At 38.9% G+C, this 20,975-nt stretch overlaps 1 protein-coding gene across 1 annotated transcript in view; it reads left to right on the forward strand.

Annotated features, from left to right (window-relative positions):
- Nucleotides 1-20,975, forward strand: part of grik4 (glutamate receptor, ionotropic, kainate 4) — a 164,094-nt gene that overhangs the window by 68,370 nt on the left and 74,749 nt on the right. Inside the window, exons 5-6 of the mRNA XM_061280706.1 lie at nt 16,749-16,913; nt 19,340-19,437. Of these exons, the coding sequence (XP_061136690.1) occupies nt 16,749-16,913; nt 19,340-19,437 (263 nt within the window). The remainder of the gene's footprint in view (nt 1-16,748; nt 16,914-19,339; nt 19,438-20,975) is intronic.

Here is a 20,975-nt window from a genome sequence, read left to right on the forward strand (position 1 = left end):
AAAAACAGTCATGTTAAAACTCGCTAGCATAGTAGCCATAGCTAACTTCCGCCTGCTCAAAGCGACAATGCTCGATCAGTATTGCTGGCGTTGCAACTTTATTGAAGTCGAATGTGTGTTGACAAGACATGACTATTTTTCATGCCATTATGTGCGATGACTTGCTAGCAGCTTTAGCACTGACTCACGCTGCATAAATAACAATCAAATTAAGAACCGATTGAAGACAAAGAACCAAAATAACAATCATATTAAGAACTGATTAAAGACAAAGAACCTAATTAAAGAATTTCATTTTGTCTTGGGGGGAAAAAAAAGCTAAAAAGGATGATTTACTGCATAAAACAATGACAGAATTCCAAATCACCAGCATGTGGTACCATATGGTGGTGTAATAGTACTTTTATTTTCCAAATGAGTGAAAAAAAGATTTCCTTTTAGCCATAGCTGTTGATTTTGATAAATTCTTTGGCTGCAAATTCATTACTCCAAGCAGGTTGTGTGTTTTTCAACAAAGAAAAATGAAAGGACGTGCACCTTTTATCAGTATTCAGCTACCATTAGCATAGTGAATCTCCATAAACACCGCACGCAGCGCACTCTGCCTCTTCCAGCATCAAATATGACTATAAAAGCTTTTCATCTACTATTAATCATCCAATATTGCTCTCCAAACCCAGATGCATTTCCAAGCTTTACTTTGGTAAAATCAATTTTAGGAAACCCGTGCTTCCAAATGCATTCAAACTTTAACCTTTATAATATATTGAATAAGCTCCCGTGAAACAAATGTGTATTTAAAAACCTGCGTGGCAAATGATAACATTGAAAGCGGTGTTTTATTCGCATATTTATTTCCGATGCATTAACCTGACGCCGACACTTTATTGCCGTTGAAGGTGACCTCATCTCAACGGCTAGAAGTGATGGACGTTCTCTTTGGAAATCATTTAATTTTATGTAGAGGGATGTAATCAAAATATTACATTAGGAATATCTTTAGGTGTACTATATATAGCTGCTGTCTAATAAAGAGCAGAACATAACATTGTGAATGTAAGAAAAACAATTCTCAATTACTTTTGCTGCTTTTAATGCACTCAACTTTGACATAGATCCACTTATTTTTTTTATTTAGAGACTGACACTACATGCTCGTTAACCAATTTAAACCAAATTAACCATAACCCTTTTTCACTATAAGATTTGTCAGAAAAGTTACAGGACAGGTGTCCCAAAGTATTTCTAAAATCCAAACTACAGTTTTTATTTTAATTTTATTATTTTATTTTTTATACAGTTATTGATTGTCTATCCTGTCTATCCTGTAATTATTTTCTGTCGTTGCGAAATAAACCCATTTCACATCTCACTGTGAACAAGAAATGAGTTATGCAAAGGGGCAGCCAGGGAATGTTTGAGAACCGACTATTTTCACCGCCACTGACATTTGTTGGAAAAACATTTTTCATGATTAAGTCTTCAGGGAAACATCGAGGGCCACGCTGTCTGTATTTGTTAGCTTCACTCGCCCATTTATTCGCAATCTTTCTCTGCCTCGACTTCTTGAGAGGCTTGTTGTCACACTAACAAAATGGGTCAGAGCACCCATCATATTCCCTGGCAGCATACTTCAGCTCTCTTACCGATCCGGAGAACTCGCGGGACAGCTTTGGGATGTAAATCCTTAAGCGTGTCCTGTCCTGTGATCTCCTTAACAAGCTACACATACAGGTTAGCTTGCGCCCCAAATTGATTGTATTCCCTGTATATTAATCCTACCTTATATATAGTATAAACTACACAATAAACTGATCGATAACTAGTTTTAAAATCAGAGACTGGTTAAAAGGAATAGTTAAAAAAAAAAGATGAATGCAAATAAAAATTGCTTGCATTTAAAAAAAAAAATTCAAGTGAAGACAATTTGTAGTTCTAGTATTGACACAAGAAGCCCATGCACAATTTGCCTTTGTGGGCCACATACAATTATATGGTGGGCCATATCTGGCCCCCAGGCCATGAGTTTGACAACCATGATATAACTGTGCTGTAACACATTCCGCTTCCCAGAGGCCAAATCATTATTATTGAAACTAGATCAATGCCTGGATTTATTTTTACACCTCATCCACAAAAGACCCTAAATAGAAGACGCACACCTCACTGCCATACAATAAGACAAGGACATATTCAAATTCACTTTGAATGGACCCTATCACCTTGCCCGATAAATAAACCCACCACAATAGCTCCAACCTAAAGCGAGCCAAACAAATGATCAGCTTTGTTGCAATATTATTTCTTAAGAAGCAGTTGCAGAGCGCCCTTAAGCACCCAATGCATGCTCGTCAGACAAAAGATCAGGCAAATCCCTTTCTTTCCTCTTTACTTTTCTTTTCTCTGTACATTTGCGAGCACATGTTCAAGGATTTTTGCTGGCCTGTATTCAATTTGCTCCGTTTTCTGCAAACGCTGTGCCTGTGCTATGTTTACGTAAGTTCCCAATGGAGCTCTCTGGGTGGTTGCGGGTTTGTCTTGCGATAGATGTGCATATGAAGGTAAAGCCTGGTGATTCCCAGTAGACTGAGCACTTGTGAAGCTAATACCCTCGCCTTGCATACCACCCCATCCCATGACTTGAATCAGCCAGCACAAAGAAATCCTGAAAACAAAAATCTCCTACACAGATTTTATAGTGAACATCAAATATTGTATATGTAATGTCAGAGGGTCACTCTTGTCCAAGTTTCTAACTTTATTATTTTACTTTTTCCATTATCCCCCCCTGACAGACCGCTGCGGTGTATTTGAATCATTGCAAGTGTTTGTTTAAAAAAAAAAATAATAAAAAAAAAACATTCTCAGGGCATGTTACCAGGGTTGTGTCAGGAGATGCATGTTGTTTTATGCAGTACACGAACTCCATATGTGCCCGAAGGTACGAACACATGCAGCGAGGGTTATTGAAATTGAAATCTGGAGGAGGTGGTGGACTCTACTACTGATATGGCTGATAATGTTTTGCCAATACTCACAAGTCAGCAGCAGGACTGGCAGCAAAAAGTCAATTTCTCAATTGAAACCACATCAACACTTGTCGTGGCTCATTGAGGTCTAAAACAGACGAATAAAACTCCATCTAAAAGAGAATATATATTTTGAATTGTTTGAATTTTTTTTTTTTTGAATAAGCATGTCTTCTTGCTACTTTTCAAGCTGAAATGCTATTTTATTTATAATTAGTTTTTCTCCTTTTCTCCTTCTGTGCTTGAAATAAAAATATTCAATTCAAAAAAGTCCCACCCCCCAATTTTTCTTAGTTCAAGTACCACCATCATGGCTATCAATGAAACACAGCATAGTAATTCTGTGGTTGGATATTAAAACATAAAATAAATACTTTATACTTTCTGTCTCTGTTTACGGTCGTTTTATGTCCTGCGGACCACAATGGAGATAAAACCTGTGGTTTTATCGTCTGTGATGCTTTGCGTCGGGAACCGACACTTTGTGACACCACGCCCAAAAAAGTAGCAGCTTATAGTTAGGAAAATATGGCAGAAGTTTTCACCTCTTGGGTGTCATTCCACTTTAATCTTCCAATTAATAACTATTACAAAAAGTGTTAAAGATTCTTGAACACAAAAGTGTGTTCTGTCCAAAATGGCACCCAAAGGTACCATTCATCCTATAATAAATAAATCTCTGGTTTTAATAAGTGTAGCAAAGTAAAAGACACTTAAGGAGAGAGCAAGATTTATTTCTTATTGGCCGCAATGAAAGAGCCGAGCGATGTACTGCAATTATGCACACTACTTGGCTGCTGAAGTGACCAAATAAATTATTCAGGAAATCTGATAACGTCACAGTCAACAACCACGCGTTTGTATTACAAAACACACAAGACAAAATGAACCTTGGCGAGTGAATGCTTCCTCAAGTGGTTTGTTATAAATGAATTGAAATTCATATTTGTTCATTAGCACTGCAACTCCTTTGCGTGCCATTTTGCACTTTTTCCCTACCTTCGTTCTTGAAAACACGATTGGTTAAATTATTAACATGGTAATTAAAACGTGAATATTTACTGTGTAGGGTCTTGCGCAATCTTAAAGCATCACCAATATTGATGTTTTCTCATCTACCTCATGGTGTTACAGATCTTCCTGACACAACAGCTTCCCCATATGGACCCCAGTGTTTTCTTCCATTATTATGACAAACAATGAGAAGTTACGCAATGCAACAGTTATGTAATATGATTACGGTAGTAAATCTACACAGAGGAAAAGCGTAGACCAATCAAATGCATTGCAATTCCCTCCGCACGGCATGACTCAGTCGCACCTCGTATTCCGAGCAAGAGAGCAGTGAGGAGGAAATGGATAATGACGTAATGATGTTTTTTTTTTTTTTTTTACAACTCTACTGCATTGTTTATTAATCCATTCATCTGTTTTCTTTCGGGCTTGTTCTCATTAATCTTTTGTGAGTTGCATGTGGTTTCAGGCAAGGGCAGACATACGACCGAAATGTCTTATGATAAACTAATGCTATTTTTATTTTTTTTTTACATAAAGCAATTATTATTCATTTTAATTATTCATTAAATAAAAAACTAGGAATTATTATTATGATTTTATTATTAATTGCAATTGTGCAGACCACTTATTTAGGAACATTTCATTTTAAGTCACCTCATTTTGGAAAATCCTCAAGATAAATAAACATTTTGACCACTACTATGGTAATTATAATTACAATCCAGCTCATTTTGAAATTATTTTCTGTTATTGTAGCATTTTGTTTTCTTGCATTCTTTTTTTAACTATTTTGGACGCCTTACAAAACATAAAAACCATGAATCCCCTTACAAACAATCATGACTGAGGGGCATTTTTTATCAAGGCAGAAATAGGGATGTTTCTTAATTTATTTCTATTCAGAGTACATTTGTACCTCCCGCCGTTGAATCTTCCAAGACAAGGACATCAATTTCCTGCTAGCCTCCTCAAGCTGTTGTGCTGGGTCGCTTCCCCTTCCCTCATCCATTACGCTCCACGTGGCGTGGACAGCACTGCTTTTAAGGGGAATTAGAGGGGAAGATTTGATTAACGGTTATTCATGCCAAGGAAACACTTTTTATAATCATGTTTGCAGTCTTCACTTTTTAATCATGTCGCATGTGTGCACTGCTGTTGTGCTTTGGCTGTTTCATGAAATTACAAATAAAATGAAAGCAATACAGTAATAGAGAAGGTCGGACACTATCAAGTTCCATAATTTCGGGCGTAATATGCCTTAAATAATACAAGCGAACATTGGATTTCTTTAGCCAACAAGGTGAAAAGCAAAAACTTGGGAGTAAACTTGGTGTTTTGATTAAATCATAAGACAACGACTTTGAGTCGTATTTTCTTTTAATTTTCTTGTGCATTTTCCTGTTAAGGAGCACTTTGTGAAGAATAAAAATGCAATACCTGCCACATTAGATTCCCATGCTAGCTAGAGAGAATGGTTGTATGTGCTAGGCATGGAAGTGATTGTCCCAAAATATTTTCATGGCTCAAACCCCTGTTCTGAATTTTGCCGTTAAACGTTTTATTAAGATGACACAAAGTTGTGCAAAAAGTAGTGAAACATACAACAGTTAGTAAAGGTCAAATTAAGTTCATCTTTAATCAGATTTTAGATTTAGGTGTCTAGGTATGTATATCTATATAAATGTACTATATATATGTACATGTGAAAATTTGTAGATGGATGGATGGATGGATGGATGGATGGATGGATGGATGGATGGATGGATGGATGGATGGATGGATGGATGGATGGATGGATGGATGGATGGATGGATGGATGGATGGATGGATGGATGGATGGATGGATAGATAGGTGTGTGTATCAGCCTACTGTTTTCTTCATAAAGGTTTTTATGGTTCCGACATTTTTACCTCTGCAATGACGTACTCCAAGTATAATTGATCTCAATGGAAAAGTAGGATGAAAGTACTGTACTCTGCTTTACATCCCGTAGAGTGTCGTTAGCTTTTTATCACCTATCTGCGGGAACTGCTTTTGTTGAGTGGGTTTTGATCAGGGTAGTAAAACACAACGTTATTTGCCAATTATGTAAGCACTCATACGGCTGTAGTCTTTACCATCAACAGGCAAAGTTGTTCTTTCTGTTTTGGGATAATTAAAAGCTGTCTAACCAAACTGGAATTAAATGAAGCAAGAGTTTTACTTGTTGTTGTTCCTTTGTTAATCATTTTAATTAGACCCACCAAAATAATACCAAGCAGAGACGTGACGAATCACAAACATCTCAAATGCGCAGGTCAGGAGCAGCTGAAAAATGTCCGTCACAGTTGAAAACATCTTGAATGGCTAAAATGTGGACATGTGCCAACTAGCTTTATTGTCGTTTTAACCTTTCGTCTTTTTTTGACGTGACTGTGGTGATGGTGTGAAATTCTGTAGCGCTCTCTACAAGATGAAACTGGCCCCCAACTTTCCACCCAAACATAATATTTTTATGTTCTATATTTTTTTGTGTGGATTTGTCACAGTCTATTTCGCTTTAGCTCAGGTCTCTGTCACATGTCACATTTGCCAACAACAGTGTTATGATATTGCAGGCAGCGGAGTCACTCCTCCCCCATACACACACACACACACACACACACAGACGCAGACACACACTCTATGACAGCATGGCCCTTCACATTGGATAACCATGTTTAAGAAACTGCAAGTGAAGCAAGACTACATGATCTCCGCTATACTGGGTGTTCGTCTTTTTTTTTTTTTTTATCTCTATCATATTCAAATTTAACTATCATTCAAACGTAGTAAAATCCATGTATTTTTATACATACCAGCCTGTGCAAAAAGTAGCTGTGAAACTCTTCTTCGTTGGTCTGCATGACGACATTGCACTGCTCCCCCTAATGTTGATTTAATTGATCCAACCTGATGGAAAATGTTTTTCCTATCCAGTCTTTTCATTTTTAATTTTTAGTAACATCACCACAGAAACGCACTCATGTCCTCATATGAGGAGCACCTCTAATATAGACCCTCTGTACCAACATCTCTAACCCATTGCACTACATCTGCGATTATGGCGCCCACTCGAAATTTTGAGTCATGAGTTGTTTCAATTTTTTTTTTCTGATATTACATTTGGTTAGAATAGTCATCAGCAGGCATCATACTTGCCTTCAGGACCATCTCTGCTAACCCGCAAGCACATACATGAGCTTTTTATTCCCACTCACTTCTGACTGTTGAATATGTGCTGTGCTATTCGCATCGCCTGCTGCTTTTGTTCCTTTTAAGTTATTGCAGTGTAGTTTTGGGTAATTTGTCAAACCCTTCAAAGGGACACGAAGGGGGGCTAAAATATGCAGTAACTACGCCTTTAAGCGATGTATTCTTATCCCTTAATCATTTTTCATTTTAATCTCTGTAATAGGTTATATTACATTGTATTCACACTTACACAAAAAAGCCGTTTAATGGAGACGACTATGACCCTTTATCTTATCGTTTTGCTTTTGGCAGATTATATGAATTCATCATCCTGTTGTCTGTGTCCTCCACTGCATTTATTTGTGCACGTTTTTCTTCGTTTGATGTTTGCATTTTGTGTTTGTGATCATACTGGAGATTTCTACATGACTAAAAAATTTTTTTGATTGGACCACATTCAAAAGTCGCTTAACGATATCACTTGAGCTGATCAGATTTTCTTGTTCTACACATTCTGGTATGTCTGATATGGAATACGTTCTGGTTATTTTTGACAATGGTTGTCTAGTTTTTGGTTGAAACAAGAAGAGATAGGATTAAATGTTGAATAGGGAATTTATGATATTTTTGATATTTAACTTTTGATCGCTTTAAATCAAACTTTTTTTCCTCTTATCGTTTAAGTGTGGCAATTCAGTGGCATGCGGGTTCACTGTTCACGTTTGGTCATGGTTGAATTTCAAACTGTTTATTTTGATATGTGTGTTGGGAAACAATGTACCCTGTAAGGTTTGAACACCTTGGTTTGACAGACCCTTATAGGCAGGCTTTTCATATGATGGGGACGGAACAAAATGCCTCGGGGTCCGATGGCCGAGTCTACCTCGTCGAGAGAAAAGCCCCTAGAGGCAGACAGCCTGAAGGTCTTGAGAACAGGTGCTCTGATGTAAGGTCAGGGCCAATCAATTGTAGTCTGTCAGCAAAATCTATCTATCTCTATTTATCTCTCTAGCTATCTATCTACCAAGCTAGCTTGCAGGCTTGCTACCTAGCAGCGAGCTATCCATCTTCCCTGCAACGCAACACTGCGGTTTGTGAATTCCTAGTCTAAGTTGAATTAAATGAAGCACCAAAGGGCACTTTTGTCCACCTAGGATTTCTAAGGTTAAAATTTTATGCTGAATTCCCTTTCGGATGCAGGGTTCACATTAATCAAGGCTTTCAACCAGCACTCTAGATCTGAGTACTGGAGTGTTGGGCAACTGCATTACAAATGCTCTCAGAAGCCCAGATCAGCACAGGATAACCGTGGAGAGCGTTCAGGGAAGTGAGTGTATTCAATTGTGGACATTGTGGACAACATTGATAAGATAAGCACAGATGTAATTAAGCGCACATTTAGGGTTGCCTCTCTGGTAGTCTTTTAACCATATATAGAGAAGACGGCTATTTTCCTCAGGCAGCCAGCAGTGTTATTAAGTCAGGGTATCAGCGTTGTGAGTAGTTGTGTGCACGATGAGTCAATGGGTGTCCTATTTATATTTCTTCCATCAATTTAACGGAGATTACGGAGTGCAATCCTGCGAGGAAGCATCGTGGACTATTTGCCGATGCTTATGTCCAGCCCTGTGCTGTTTACACGTCCCTCAACCTTATCACTGCTTACACATTATAGTAGCATAGCAGTTCCTTTACAAGTGTAATTGCAAAAGCATTTTGGGTTTTTTGTTTCTACAAAACCTATATTCAATTGAACAGACTACAAAGAGATAATATGTAATGTTCAAACATTATTGCTTTGCAAAAACTGCTGGCCAACAATAGACTGGAAAAGTTGAAGAAGGGCAAAAAAACACTTTTGGAGCATTCCATTGTGGCACGATTGACTTGAATTGGATTTTTAATTTCCAGTGGGCGCACCAGCGCACCCCTTATGTGCGCCCCTGTCTATAACCTATTTTTGAGGTTTAAACTAATCTAATGACTGAAGAGAGATGAAGTCAGATTTCGATAGATCTCTTGAGTATAAGGGCACCTCTTGGAGACAACTCTTCAACTTTCACACATTACTTGTCATTCTTCCTCATAACCGTCTCTCTCTCTCTCTCTCTCTCTCTCTCTCTCTCTCTCTCTCTCTCTCTCTCTCTCTCTCTCTCTCTCTCTCTCTCTCTCTCTCTCTCTCTCTCTCTCTCTCTCTCTTAGTGATTTCATTCTATATCTCCCTGATATCATCCTTGAGCTTTCACATCTTTTCAAAAGGACTTACATTCTCGAGTGCTGCTGATTTTCCGCTCAGTTCACTTTGAGTATATATATTTTCCCTTCAAGTGGATAAGTGCTGCTCCGTCAGGGCCACTTTTATGATGTTTCAAGATGCTGAATTCTGCCATTAAGCCTTCTTCTACCATGAGGTTTCCTTGTTGTCACTAGCGAGACTCCGAGATGCTTGTTCCTCCATCCTTAATCATAACTGTGTGCAATTGAATACAAATCAACATGTGTTCTCCTCAGATGAGGAAATTATATTTCTTATTAGTCACCCGTGCATATGACAGGACCTTTTGCTTTCACAAGTCAGAGAAAATAAACAGTGGTAGTTAGCACGTCTGCCTCATAGTTGAGCAAGTTTACTCCCAACCTCAGTTCTCGGCCTTCCTGGGTGTTAAAAAGAAGCTCCGAGTTTGAAGTCATGACTTGGTTCTGGGCCTTCACTGCACTGCCTCAATCGTTTTTCCAGTGAGGTTTGTAAACATCTGCTTTCTTTAGTCATCCCAACTTGATTTCTAAAATATACGTAGCTCCGTCCTTGCCTTATTTTCCCCTCTTAACCTTTCCTCATACTATCTGCTGCTTTCCCTTAACCTTGCAGACAATTACATGCCTCTATCTGGTAGCCCAGGTCTGTGCAGGAAGATAGGCCGACTGACAGTTAATGACACCCAGTAAGAGTGGAAATTCCCTGAGGCTTGTTTTCTTTTTTCTTCTTTTTTTTGATTTTGCCTGCCAACCTGCCAGCCTTTCATCCCTCGGGTTCTAAATTCAAACTACAGCTGCCACATCATTGCTATTTGCTTCATAATAACCATCATCCGTCTATACCTCGTCTCTGTTGTCCTTGCTGAGATCATCCATGTGACGCAGCCTTCATATTTTCACTGGGTGTCAAACACCATCTGTTGATTTCAACGGGTTTGCCTAAACATATTCATTTAGTTTCATTATAATCTGGTTTGTCCGCCTTATTGGTCATACACTCAGTACTTGTGCGCAGCATTTATTAAATTTGACTCATTTGGAGTCTAAGACAGAAGGGGAATTAATAGTGTGTGTTCAACAGCTCATTGAATTTTTCATTTTCTCAGTACTCACACTTGAATTTATTCTGAAAGACCAAAGAGGTGACGGTTTGAAGGACTGTAAATTGAAATGCAAATTTGAATGCAATATTATATGCGTTTAGTCACAGATGAAAACTGGAGGCTCGCTTGTTTACTAATGGATACATTTGTTTTATCCTACTTGTTTAGCGCTTCCCTTATTGACACCTTAAATACTCGCCGGGTTTGTCAAACACGTAAACAAATAAATTCCCCTTCCCAACTCAAGTAGCAACATCAAACAGTTGATGCTTTTTAGTCATACACAGACATGAATCCCTGAATGTTGCTGCTAACCAAAACCGCAGCACCTAAACAATTTGAATTTCTCACTCCCACCACCCTGTTACTTTCTGCGCTTGACAGTCACAGTCTTCCCTCGCACATTGAAAACATTGCTGCTCGTAAAGATTTATCCATCAACATGTTTTTTGACCTACAAAAGTGGTGGAACATGGTCCCGGTGTACTGTCTCCTCAAGTATCCGTCTTTTCTCCTTCGGAGAGCCCACAGCCTTTCAAAGATGATGTCATTGCCGTGCCCAGTTTTGACAGTAACTTTACAAGACACGGCACAATGCGTATTTCCACTGCTGTCATCATGTTATGATCCAGAAGGGTTGATCTTTTCATGAATGAATCAGTGAATAGATGAAAGTGCTTTACCTCCAATGGCTTCCTCTCACTGCTGCAAAGTCCTTAAAGCTAGACTGGCCATGCTGGCTTCAATCAATTTAAGACCGGGTTATATGCTTACCTTTTTTGAGCTGATTGGAAGAATCCACTATATTGATGACTTTTTTTTTTTTACTTCTGCCAGGTCGCAAAGCGTGACAGCTGTTTGTTAGTTGGATACACGCCCAAAATAACATAGCTGATTAACTTGAAACTTTGTGGAAGGTTAATATGTGTATCTTTAGAGCTTTTTTATATTTATGTGCCCAACTTTTTATATTTATGTGCCAGAGCATGTACTAGATTTCCCTCTTTTTTTTTAACGATGGAAAATATAAATATTGTTATTTCCTACTGCTGCTCCCGAATGCAAGGAGGATTGAGTGTAAATATAAGGTGACCAACGCTGCATATAACTGGAATCTGAACTAAAAAATATGTCTAACAACCTTGACTGTGTAATAGATGTCCCTGTTAGAAGGCACGCTCCATCACACTGTATTTTTTTTTTTTTTTCTCCAGTTTCTCAAATTCACATTTTCCTACTCCCACTCAAAAATATTTCTCGCTCTCAATGAGCTACGATTTTCATCAGTAAATCAAAACTGTAACTTATTTTACTATTGCTAACTTAAATTGGCCAGGATGGGCTGTATACAAAAACACAGGGTAACAAATGTTTTCTTGCTACGGATAAATAAAAAAATAAAAAATGACTAAAAAAATTAAAAAACAGTGCACTTTTCAAATCAGCATACCAATTTTACGTTTAATTAGCATAAAATGTAACTCAACACATTTCTTTTCAAAGTCGTTCCCTTCTTATTAATGACATTTTTGTTCAATTTCTATTCATCTATCGAGATCATTTTAAGCAGACAGGTTACAGTGCCCGCACGTTATGTTCTGAAACTAATTGAAAAGTCATAACCCTCAGCAATCACAATGGTGCACTCATGCTTCTGATGTCCTCTACACTCTGCTTCCTCCACTCATCTGCTCGGCTCGTAAATGAAAACTAGAAGGCTACATCTGACTACGTCTATCCCGACCTCCTGTCACAAGGATTCTCTGCCTTTTGTTTCTGCCCGCTCCCGTGTGCCGAGGCGTTCAGTCAACCGCACTCCCTTGTCCGTCCTCACATGACAACCATTGCTCACTCACGCTTGCACCACTGTCAAATGAAAGCCTTCTTGATGTCAGAATTCCTGCCAGCAGCTACAAAGCATGGAAGGAGATTAGTAGCTATAAGGACATCAGGATTTGGAGTGTTGTTCTTGGCTCCGCTGATTTAATTTCGTTTTTTTTTTTTTCCCGCTGATTAATTGCTTTCCTGGATAGCCAGCTTCTATGAGATTGGCATTGAGTCTCTCTGCTGTCACCGCATCAGAGAATGAAATCAAAGATGAGAGGCGGCTGGGCGGATGGTCCAACATGGCGGTGTGGGACCTTCTGATACTATCTAATTTTGTATTGCTTGAGTGTCGTCAGTTCACTCACAGAAGCAATGGAGTGGGTGGACTGGTGCCATCCGCACAGCTCACGTCTGCGTGACCGGACTTGAAAAAAGCCTGCCAGACTCGCTACCTCTAAATATTTTTTTGGTGGGGCACTACCGTGTTTATTAGCATCAACACCCTTACTAGCTGTCACCATCCAAATCACACTCAACACGTTACTGTTGTGTCACATGTGACTTTTTGTACCCAAGAGTCTTTTGTAACACTTTGCTTGGTTTTCTTTTTTGTTATGAATCGCAATTTATCTTATTTGACACCTGCCACTCCCTACGTGACCCGGGTGAGCCTATTTCATCAATCTGAGTGCTAGTCTGACAGGTGCAACACTGCTGCATTTTACGCTTTGTGGATGTCCTGTAATCACGCTGACATTGTCACAGTAACCCGAGTGTGGAGTCATTCTACCAACTTCTGCATTCCCCCCCCCCCCCTCTTCAGCTTGAAAATTCTGAATTGACAGGAGCATGGAAAACGACTCTCCCATCTTATTAAAATTTGAACCGTCCAAATTTTTCCTTCATTCGATTTAGGAAATGAAGTCATATGGCCTTCCTTAATGTAAAGATTTATTTAGTCACATTCCAACATGTCTGGACTGTGATGGATTGATTCTGGTCCCGTCCTCCCAAGCGTTTAAATGGCAGTCCAGTCTATCTTTTAGCATTCAGCCTCACATTAACATGACTTCACACATCAGCCCGTTTGCACACGTTGTGTTACGTGGGGGCTATATTACATCATGTGACGACAGGAAGTCAATTTCTTGCCACCTTGTCTTCTGAGAACAAGGTTTTCTAATTATGTAAGGTTACAAGCGCTGACTGCAGAAGTGTTCGAGGATGGACTTGATTAAAAAAAAAAAAAACGATCTGTCACTATGTCCATATTATATTACGGTGTGCAGTAATGAAGGCGACCTTTGTATGATAAAGAAACCCACTTGAATTGCACGTCATTGGAAAACCTTGACCTCGGCTGCACGTCATGCCGAAAGAAATTTTCAAAGGATTCCTTTTTGATGAAGCCCCTTAATTAAATTCCGCTCTTGTGTTGTTAAGAAAGGACAGGATGCGAAAAGCTTAAATGTTGTACAGTGGATGAATGGAGGTAATCGGAGAGGGCAGTTGGCTTTGTGAGTCAGCTGTGAGGTCTGCATCATTGCTATGTGAGTGGTTGATACTTGAGATTTCTTTCAATATATCGCCACTGAATGTGCTTGAAAAAAAATATTGGTATTCGTGTTTGCCTGGTTTCATTTCTAAGTTGCCTTTCAAAACTTTTTTTTCCAGGCTAAAGCTGTTTTAGTTAGAGGAAAATAAATAAATAAACGCACCATTTCGTTTTGTATTAATTTTTTCATTTTTATTATTTTTACATAAGCAGTTTTCTATAAACCAGCCTGAATAAGTGAATTAATTATTTATTTATAATTTTTATAATCATTATTTTTATTTAAGCAGTTTTCTAGAACCCAACCTGAATAAGACCCTTGACAAATAAGCACAACTTTGATGGCCAATTATTTTTCCTAAATATTTTTGCATCACCGTTAATCCATTTTGGATTCTTGATACTTGATGTGAAAGTCACTTTGTGCACAAAGGTAATAAAAGTGCACAACAGTTACCTGTCAGTACTTGTGAATAAAACATGAACTAAAACAAGTCCAATTCAAATGAAAGTCATGACAATAACGTGTTCAAAGTTCTTTTGGTCAAAGATCAGGTCAACTCAACTATTCACCATTTCACGTAATGGCTTTTACCATCTAACGCCTTTAAGCACATTGCCATTAAATACAAGGTACAGTCGACTTCAACTAGTTCATTCGATCTTCGTTTAGTACACGGCCTGATGGACAAGGAGACATAAGATCAGCCGGTCGATTCCTCAAAAGGATAATGAGTGTCTTACCCTTGACTGACACTTTACTGAAACTTCAACTAAAAGCATGTTCTACGCAACTCTGGCGCCTTACCGCAAGCGTGGGGCAGCGCCTTTGCCTTTTTTTTTTACCATTAAGAGGCGGCTAAACTTCAAGGAACATGACCCACCCCCCACCTCGATGCAGTTTGAACTGTGAGCGCCTCCCTTTTAGATATTCAATTTGCTCTTGTTATTAGGCCATAGTGATGTTAGTTTTTCTTTGCAGAGGATAAAGAATATATGCCTGTGAGTATCTTTATATTGACTGTGTACATGTGTTAGTCCACCACTTGTGTTCAAATGCTTCACACCAATGCTAGCCCACCTATTTTGGTTAGCGTTGTTTGTTAGCATTAGCTAATAGACTTTTGTCAGACGACTGGAAGTGGCAATAAGGAGCCACCTTTTTGAAGAACTGTATTGCTTGAAAGTCTGCAAGCAACAGAGAGGCCCAGTTGATTGCGTTTCAATACTTTTGTCTTCCAATTCCAGAGCAATCTACCAGAACCCCTGACTCTTACTTTGTTGGAATTTAATTGTTATATCGCGCCGCGCCGGTGTAATGTCACGCTATCCCTGCATGTAGCTGATGCAGCAATTGGCATCTCAGCTACAGTACACACCTGTTTAGAAGCACAGGCCAAATCAGGGCTAACCTTTCCAAAGTGTACCTTTGCGAACTCCACTCGCTTGACGTAGCGCATTAAATTTGAATGTAGTAATTGCACTGCACCATGCAATAAAAGCTCCCAGTCTGCCTCAGCAAACTATTATTGCAGATGAAAAAGTTGATTTGCTTAATAGTTTAGTGCCGTTGAATGCTCAATGGGTATTGGCGTAGCAAATCAGCCAGGCGTGCATGTTTACAAAAAGATCGCATCTGTGAGAGATGCTAATAGACCTCCAAAGATCACTTTCTGCTGCTTTGCGCTCTCCGAGGATTTTCTTTTTCTAAATGCCTGCCGTCACAAAGACTTTCTTCCACGGTCCAAAGCCTTAGCACACCTCCCGGCAACTCATTGATTGCTTTCGCTGGATCAAGGGCCAACTCATGTTTCCCTGTATGGAATCAGTCTTCCTTGTTTGCCAGCTGTCACGTATTGACCGACCCTAAATGTCAGATCCCATAAGAGCGGGCCACGTTAGAATTCTAAGTTTCATTTTACAGACACACGCCTACTAGTCTGGATAGATTGGTTACATTTCTTCAGACGTGTGTAATGTGCCATTTCGTGACTCAGAATCGCTTGGGTGGCTGGGAGGGGTGAGATCACACATTTGGTTCTTGTCAAAGAAATGTAGCACTAATGAGACGAGAGAAACGGAAGGGAAAACAAAGGTGAAAACGAAAGATCACATAGGTTGCATGATTCTTATGAAGAGGCCATTGCAAATTTTGTGCGAATAATAAAAGCCTATGGGTGGGCATAAAAGCCACTGATTAATCTAAAAGTAGAATGACCCCAAGGTCATGCAATGGAGGGGTAACTCCGTACGGTAGAAATTACTTTTTGTGACATGAATGAATATTGGTTAAGACACAAGAGACTACATTTTCTTTTTTGTTCCAGACTAGTTGGACATTTAAGAAAGTGTTTCAGAGCACAGAGCAAGTGTGTTTCTGTGTATTAGTATTTAAGTTCTCTATGTCGTCCAAAAAGATCTTGGTACTGACCAAGGAAATGAATCAAAAAGGTTCTTTTTGAGAGCCGATTCTCAAGAATTCGATTCTTTTGAGTCGGTGTGTTTCGGTGTGTTAGTAGTTAAGTTCTCTACGTCGTCCAAAAAGATCTTAGTTATGACCTAGGAAATTTTGAGAGCCGATTATTCGATTCTTTTGACTCAATGTGTGTCCAAAACGATCTTAGTTATGACCAAGGAATAAAAAAGGTTCATTTCGAGAGCCGATTCTCAGGAATTCGATCCTTCTGACTCATTTGTTCACTTGCCCGGTCATTTCTTTGAATTCACCTGTGTGTCTGTCTTTGCAGCTGCCATCCTTGACGATCCTATGGAGTGCAGCAGAGGCGAGCGTCTGGCCATCACGCTGGCCAAGGACATCATCAACAGGAGCAGCAATCGCTCCATCACTGGAAAGTTGGAGGTGGACATCTTTGAGCTGCTCAGAGATAGTGAATATGAAATGGGAGAAACAAGTGAGTTTGACTCGATTCAATTTCAGTAATTAATTATGTCGAGACCTTGTGGTCAAGGGTTGTACAAGATTTTTTTTCTCAGTTTCCTCATTCTTTAAAAGAATATTTTGGACCTTCATGGATCCAACTTGGTGGGAACTTTAGGTACAGAGGAACTTTCAAAAGAAATTTCAAATCCAAGCAAAATCGACTAATTGACCAAATTCTCATCTACTTCAACATTTTTTTTTCCAGCTGCAATTTTTCTTCCATCTTCACTTTCTATTGATGTGTTGGCCATGTGACATGATATATTGTGTCCAGATCTTTGGATTAGCAGTGTGACTGTGAAGCAAAGTGTGGAAAAGCAATCATTGATTGAGTTAATTCATTCACAGTGTTCAAGGTTCATGTTCATGTATCACAGTCTCTAATTTAATTTCCCAATTTCGTGGCCTTATTTACAGTATTAATTAAAATGACAGCCACCGTCAAAATAAACATCAATACTTGCTAAAAATGTACAAAAAACGCCTTCCCCAAATGGAATTTTTTTTTTTCAAACTGTCTTAATGTAATTGGCTGGTCGCATTGACATTCAGTGAATACCGCACAATATTCACCATGCAACCTTGAATAGCTCCTGGTCTCTCTACCTGACTAACAAACACATGCCTTCTCCTGCCAACCATTATTTTTATTTAAATAGACTACGAAAACTGATTTCTCAATGCTGTTTGTCTCCGCAAATCTCCATACTGAACTTTTAATGTTTTGATCTAAAAGTATCCGAAATCAATGCCATAGGACTTGGAGATACGAATGATGTGGTTACTGTCATCTGCTGTGACTGGAGCGTGTGCGTATTGATTTTCCATGTGAATCTGTTCGACTATCACTGACTGAGCTTCAGCTTTATTACTTTTTTTTTGGTTTACATGGATGAGGGGTCAAAATATTTTTCATGTCACAATAAAGCAGGTTGCTGTGCTGGGTGCGCTTGGCAAATGTTTTGTGTGTGACAATATGCGGAATTAAAGGGAGAAATTAGATTAGGGATGGATGAGTGGTCATGGTTAGATGGGAATATCACGGAGGGAGCGGTCGGTACCTGATCGAAAAAAGTCCTAGCTCTCACTCAACAAATCTTCTCCTGCACTCAGTTATGCATTTGGAAGGGGAAAAAAAAAACATGCCTCAGAGAATTTTGCGGCGAGTCCAAATACAGTTTTGGTGCAAGAATATCTCTCTCTGCCCTCTTCAGCCAAATTGAGGAGTTTTACTTTTGTTCTTTTTGTCTATACACCTCTCTTCCTAACAGTTATTAATATTAATAATAAAATATAATAAAGTAGTAAATGAATAAAATATAATAAAAACACAAATCATATAAATAAAATACATTAATAAAATATATAATAAATGTATTAATAAAATATATACTAAAATAATAGTAAGATGTTACTGAAAGCACTGAAGCTGATGGTCAAGCAGCATCCCGGATTTGATTGGATAGTTCTACTGCGGGAGCCGCACACACTTAACGATGCGACTCGAGATCTTTCGAGTGACAAAAACAAATAACTTTCATGCACCGGTGTAGTTTAATAAATTACAAACGCCACTTCCAATGAAGTTGTGACCACGTCTAAAACCTCCCCATCCAATATTCAGTTGAACACTCACATGCGCACCTCCTACCTGTGCTAATGGAAGCATGTTGTCATCGTTCATCCTCATAATCTGCTGAAGCCACAAAAACAGGTGCAAATATGCGGATGGATGCACAAGTGCAAACCCGCACATATGCAAACCCCCACGGGTGACTGAGGGATTACTTCTTAATCATTCGATTCACTGCCTCTGGAGGTACCACACGGACCTGAAACGTGTCCCCCTTTGCTTCTTTCTCTCACAAACACACACGTTCTACTATATGTGCCCGGCTCGCTTCATTAGGCATCGGAGTTTAATTGGAAGCCAGGGATTATAAACCCACAAGAAATATCTGTTTTGTGTTATGGGAGATGAAAATATATGGTGTGTATACCAAAGAGTGAATTTTTAGTATTCACGGCCCCAAAGGAAAAGCAGATAAAACATATAACCAGGATTCATGATGTTATATTAAACAGGTTATCACTATCCATTTGTGCTTTACTGTTTATTTATCTACTGCTTATCTGTCTCCTCCATTCATATGTTTCCGTTTTACATTCATATCAGATCCTCACACAAGTCACAGTAGAATTTCTGAAGTCTAATTCATTTGAGATGGTGCAGAACAAATGTTCCCATGGCAACAAATGCATAGAAGGGTCAAAAGTGTTACTGGAATAAAAAAAGCAGTGGGATTTTGAGAAATCACATCATGCCCAAAAAAAAAAGCCAAAGAAAAAGCAAAGATTTTCTTTTGCTAACAGTAACTCTTGTTTTTCTTTTCACAGTGTGCCAAATTATGTCAAAGGGCGTGGTGGCGGTCCTCGGTCCTTCTGCCAGTCCGGCCTCCAACTCTATCATCAGTAATATCTGCGGTGAGAAGGAGGTGAGTTGATTTATCCACAATTTGGATTTAACATAATTCTTCAAATGATGTGTTTTGGAGTGGCTCGGGAGTTGGTCCACTTGAATGAATTTTCACCAACACTCCTGGGAGATTCTCCTCATTATGAAAATTGCTTTGCCAGTAATTATGAGTTTCTTTTTTTTTCAATTACATCTATGAGCCATCTAATCTGATTATTTTCCACGCAACACGAAACAGACACATGATCATGAGGCAATGAATCGGAAAGATTCCGTTTTTGGCTCACCATCCATTTTTAGGATAATCTTTTTTTTTTTTTTATTGCACTTTTGGCCAAATCTGCTAACAAATATGAGGTGACATCTCACATTTCTCTTTCATTGGTTGCTAATTTAAATAATGAAGTCCAAATTCAAAACGTGGGCTTTGTTTTGACAGTTTCATACAAAAAGTAACTTTTTCCCCCCAAAGTTTTTGTAATTATGTTTGTGCGACAGCACCGTTATGAGGTTCCGGGTACAAATCGGGGCATATGTTGTTTTTTTTTGGTATTCAGTCTTCCTCCCACACTTCAAAAATATCTACGTTCCATTAACTTGTGAAATCCGCTTCAACCACAATGTTAAGTTGTTCACTTGCACACAGTGCCAATGGTTCAGCATCACTTTAAAAGCAAGAGAATACCTCTCTGACTGTAATTACCAAAATTTAACGTAATTGTTTGCAATCTGTAGGCGTCGTATTAGATTGTGTGCCTACAAGTGTACCTAATGAGGTTATAAGAAAATGCATGCAGTGTGAAATTGCCTATGTTTTAAATGTAGGTTCATTTGTCCACCCTCGTTGTTCATTTCGTTCGTTTCACTTAGGCATTGATCTGAAAGTGTGTGCGTTTAAAGAAGCTGAGGTTGAACTAGTCGACCCGTATAAATGACATCATTCATAAGTTCATTGACCGCCCTTTATGAATCATGATATACGATTATCGACCGATAAAACGATGGCATGTAACAGTGAGACGATTTCCCCCTCCCTAATTTAATCATAACATCATATTATTTTGTCTTCTTTCAGATGCTTCCAGTGTCAAGACATGGAAGTTAAAAAGAGTTCTAAAACGCTCCGTGAATAATTTAAGATTGCGCGGTGTGTGATCATTCGTTTTGAATCTGGCCATAATGACATGCGACATCCATACGTGGCAGCGCTTAGCCTCGGCAGTCTCTGTTACATCATGTGCTACACGCCATGTTTCGGTCTGTCAAACAAGCAAACAGACTCTGACTGCCTTCTGTTCCGAGTGTCACTTGGCATTGATTGCCTGAGCTGACTGCTTTGCAACACCCAGCTTGATAATCCCTACTGTACAAATATTAAAGATCTACAAAGAGGACTTTTACATTTATAACACTGCAGATTTAATGTCTTTGAGATTGAGATTTTCGCAGATTTTTTAAACCCCCTTCCTTCTCAACGACTGTTAGCCACCGCGTTTGCGCGACATGCTCTTAGCTAGCTTGCTATACCTAGCCTCTAAAATAATGCATCTTTCCTTC

The sequence above is a fragment of the Syngnathus typhle genome, linkage group LG6, assembly GCF_033458585.1.
Source record: "Syngnathus typhle isolate RoL2023-S1 ecotype Sweden linkage group LG6, RoL_Styp_1.0, whole genome shotgun sequence".
Taxonomy (NCBI): Eukaryota; Metazoa; Chordata; class Actinopteri; order Syngnathiformes; family Syngnathidae; genus Syngnathus; species Syngnathus typhle.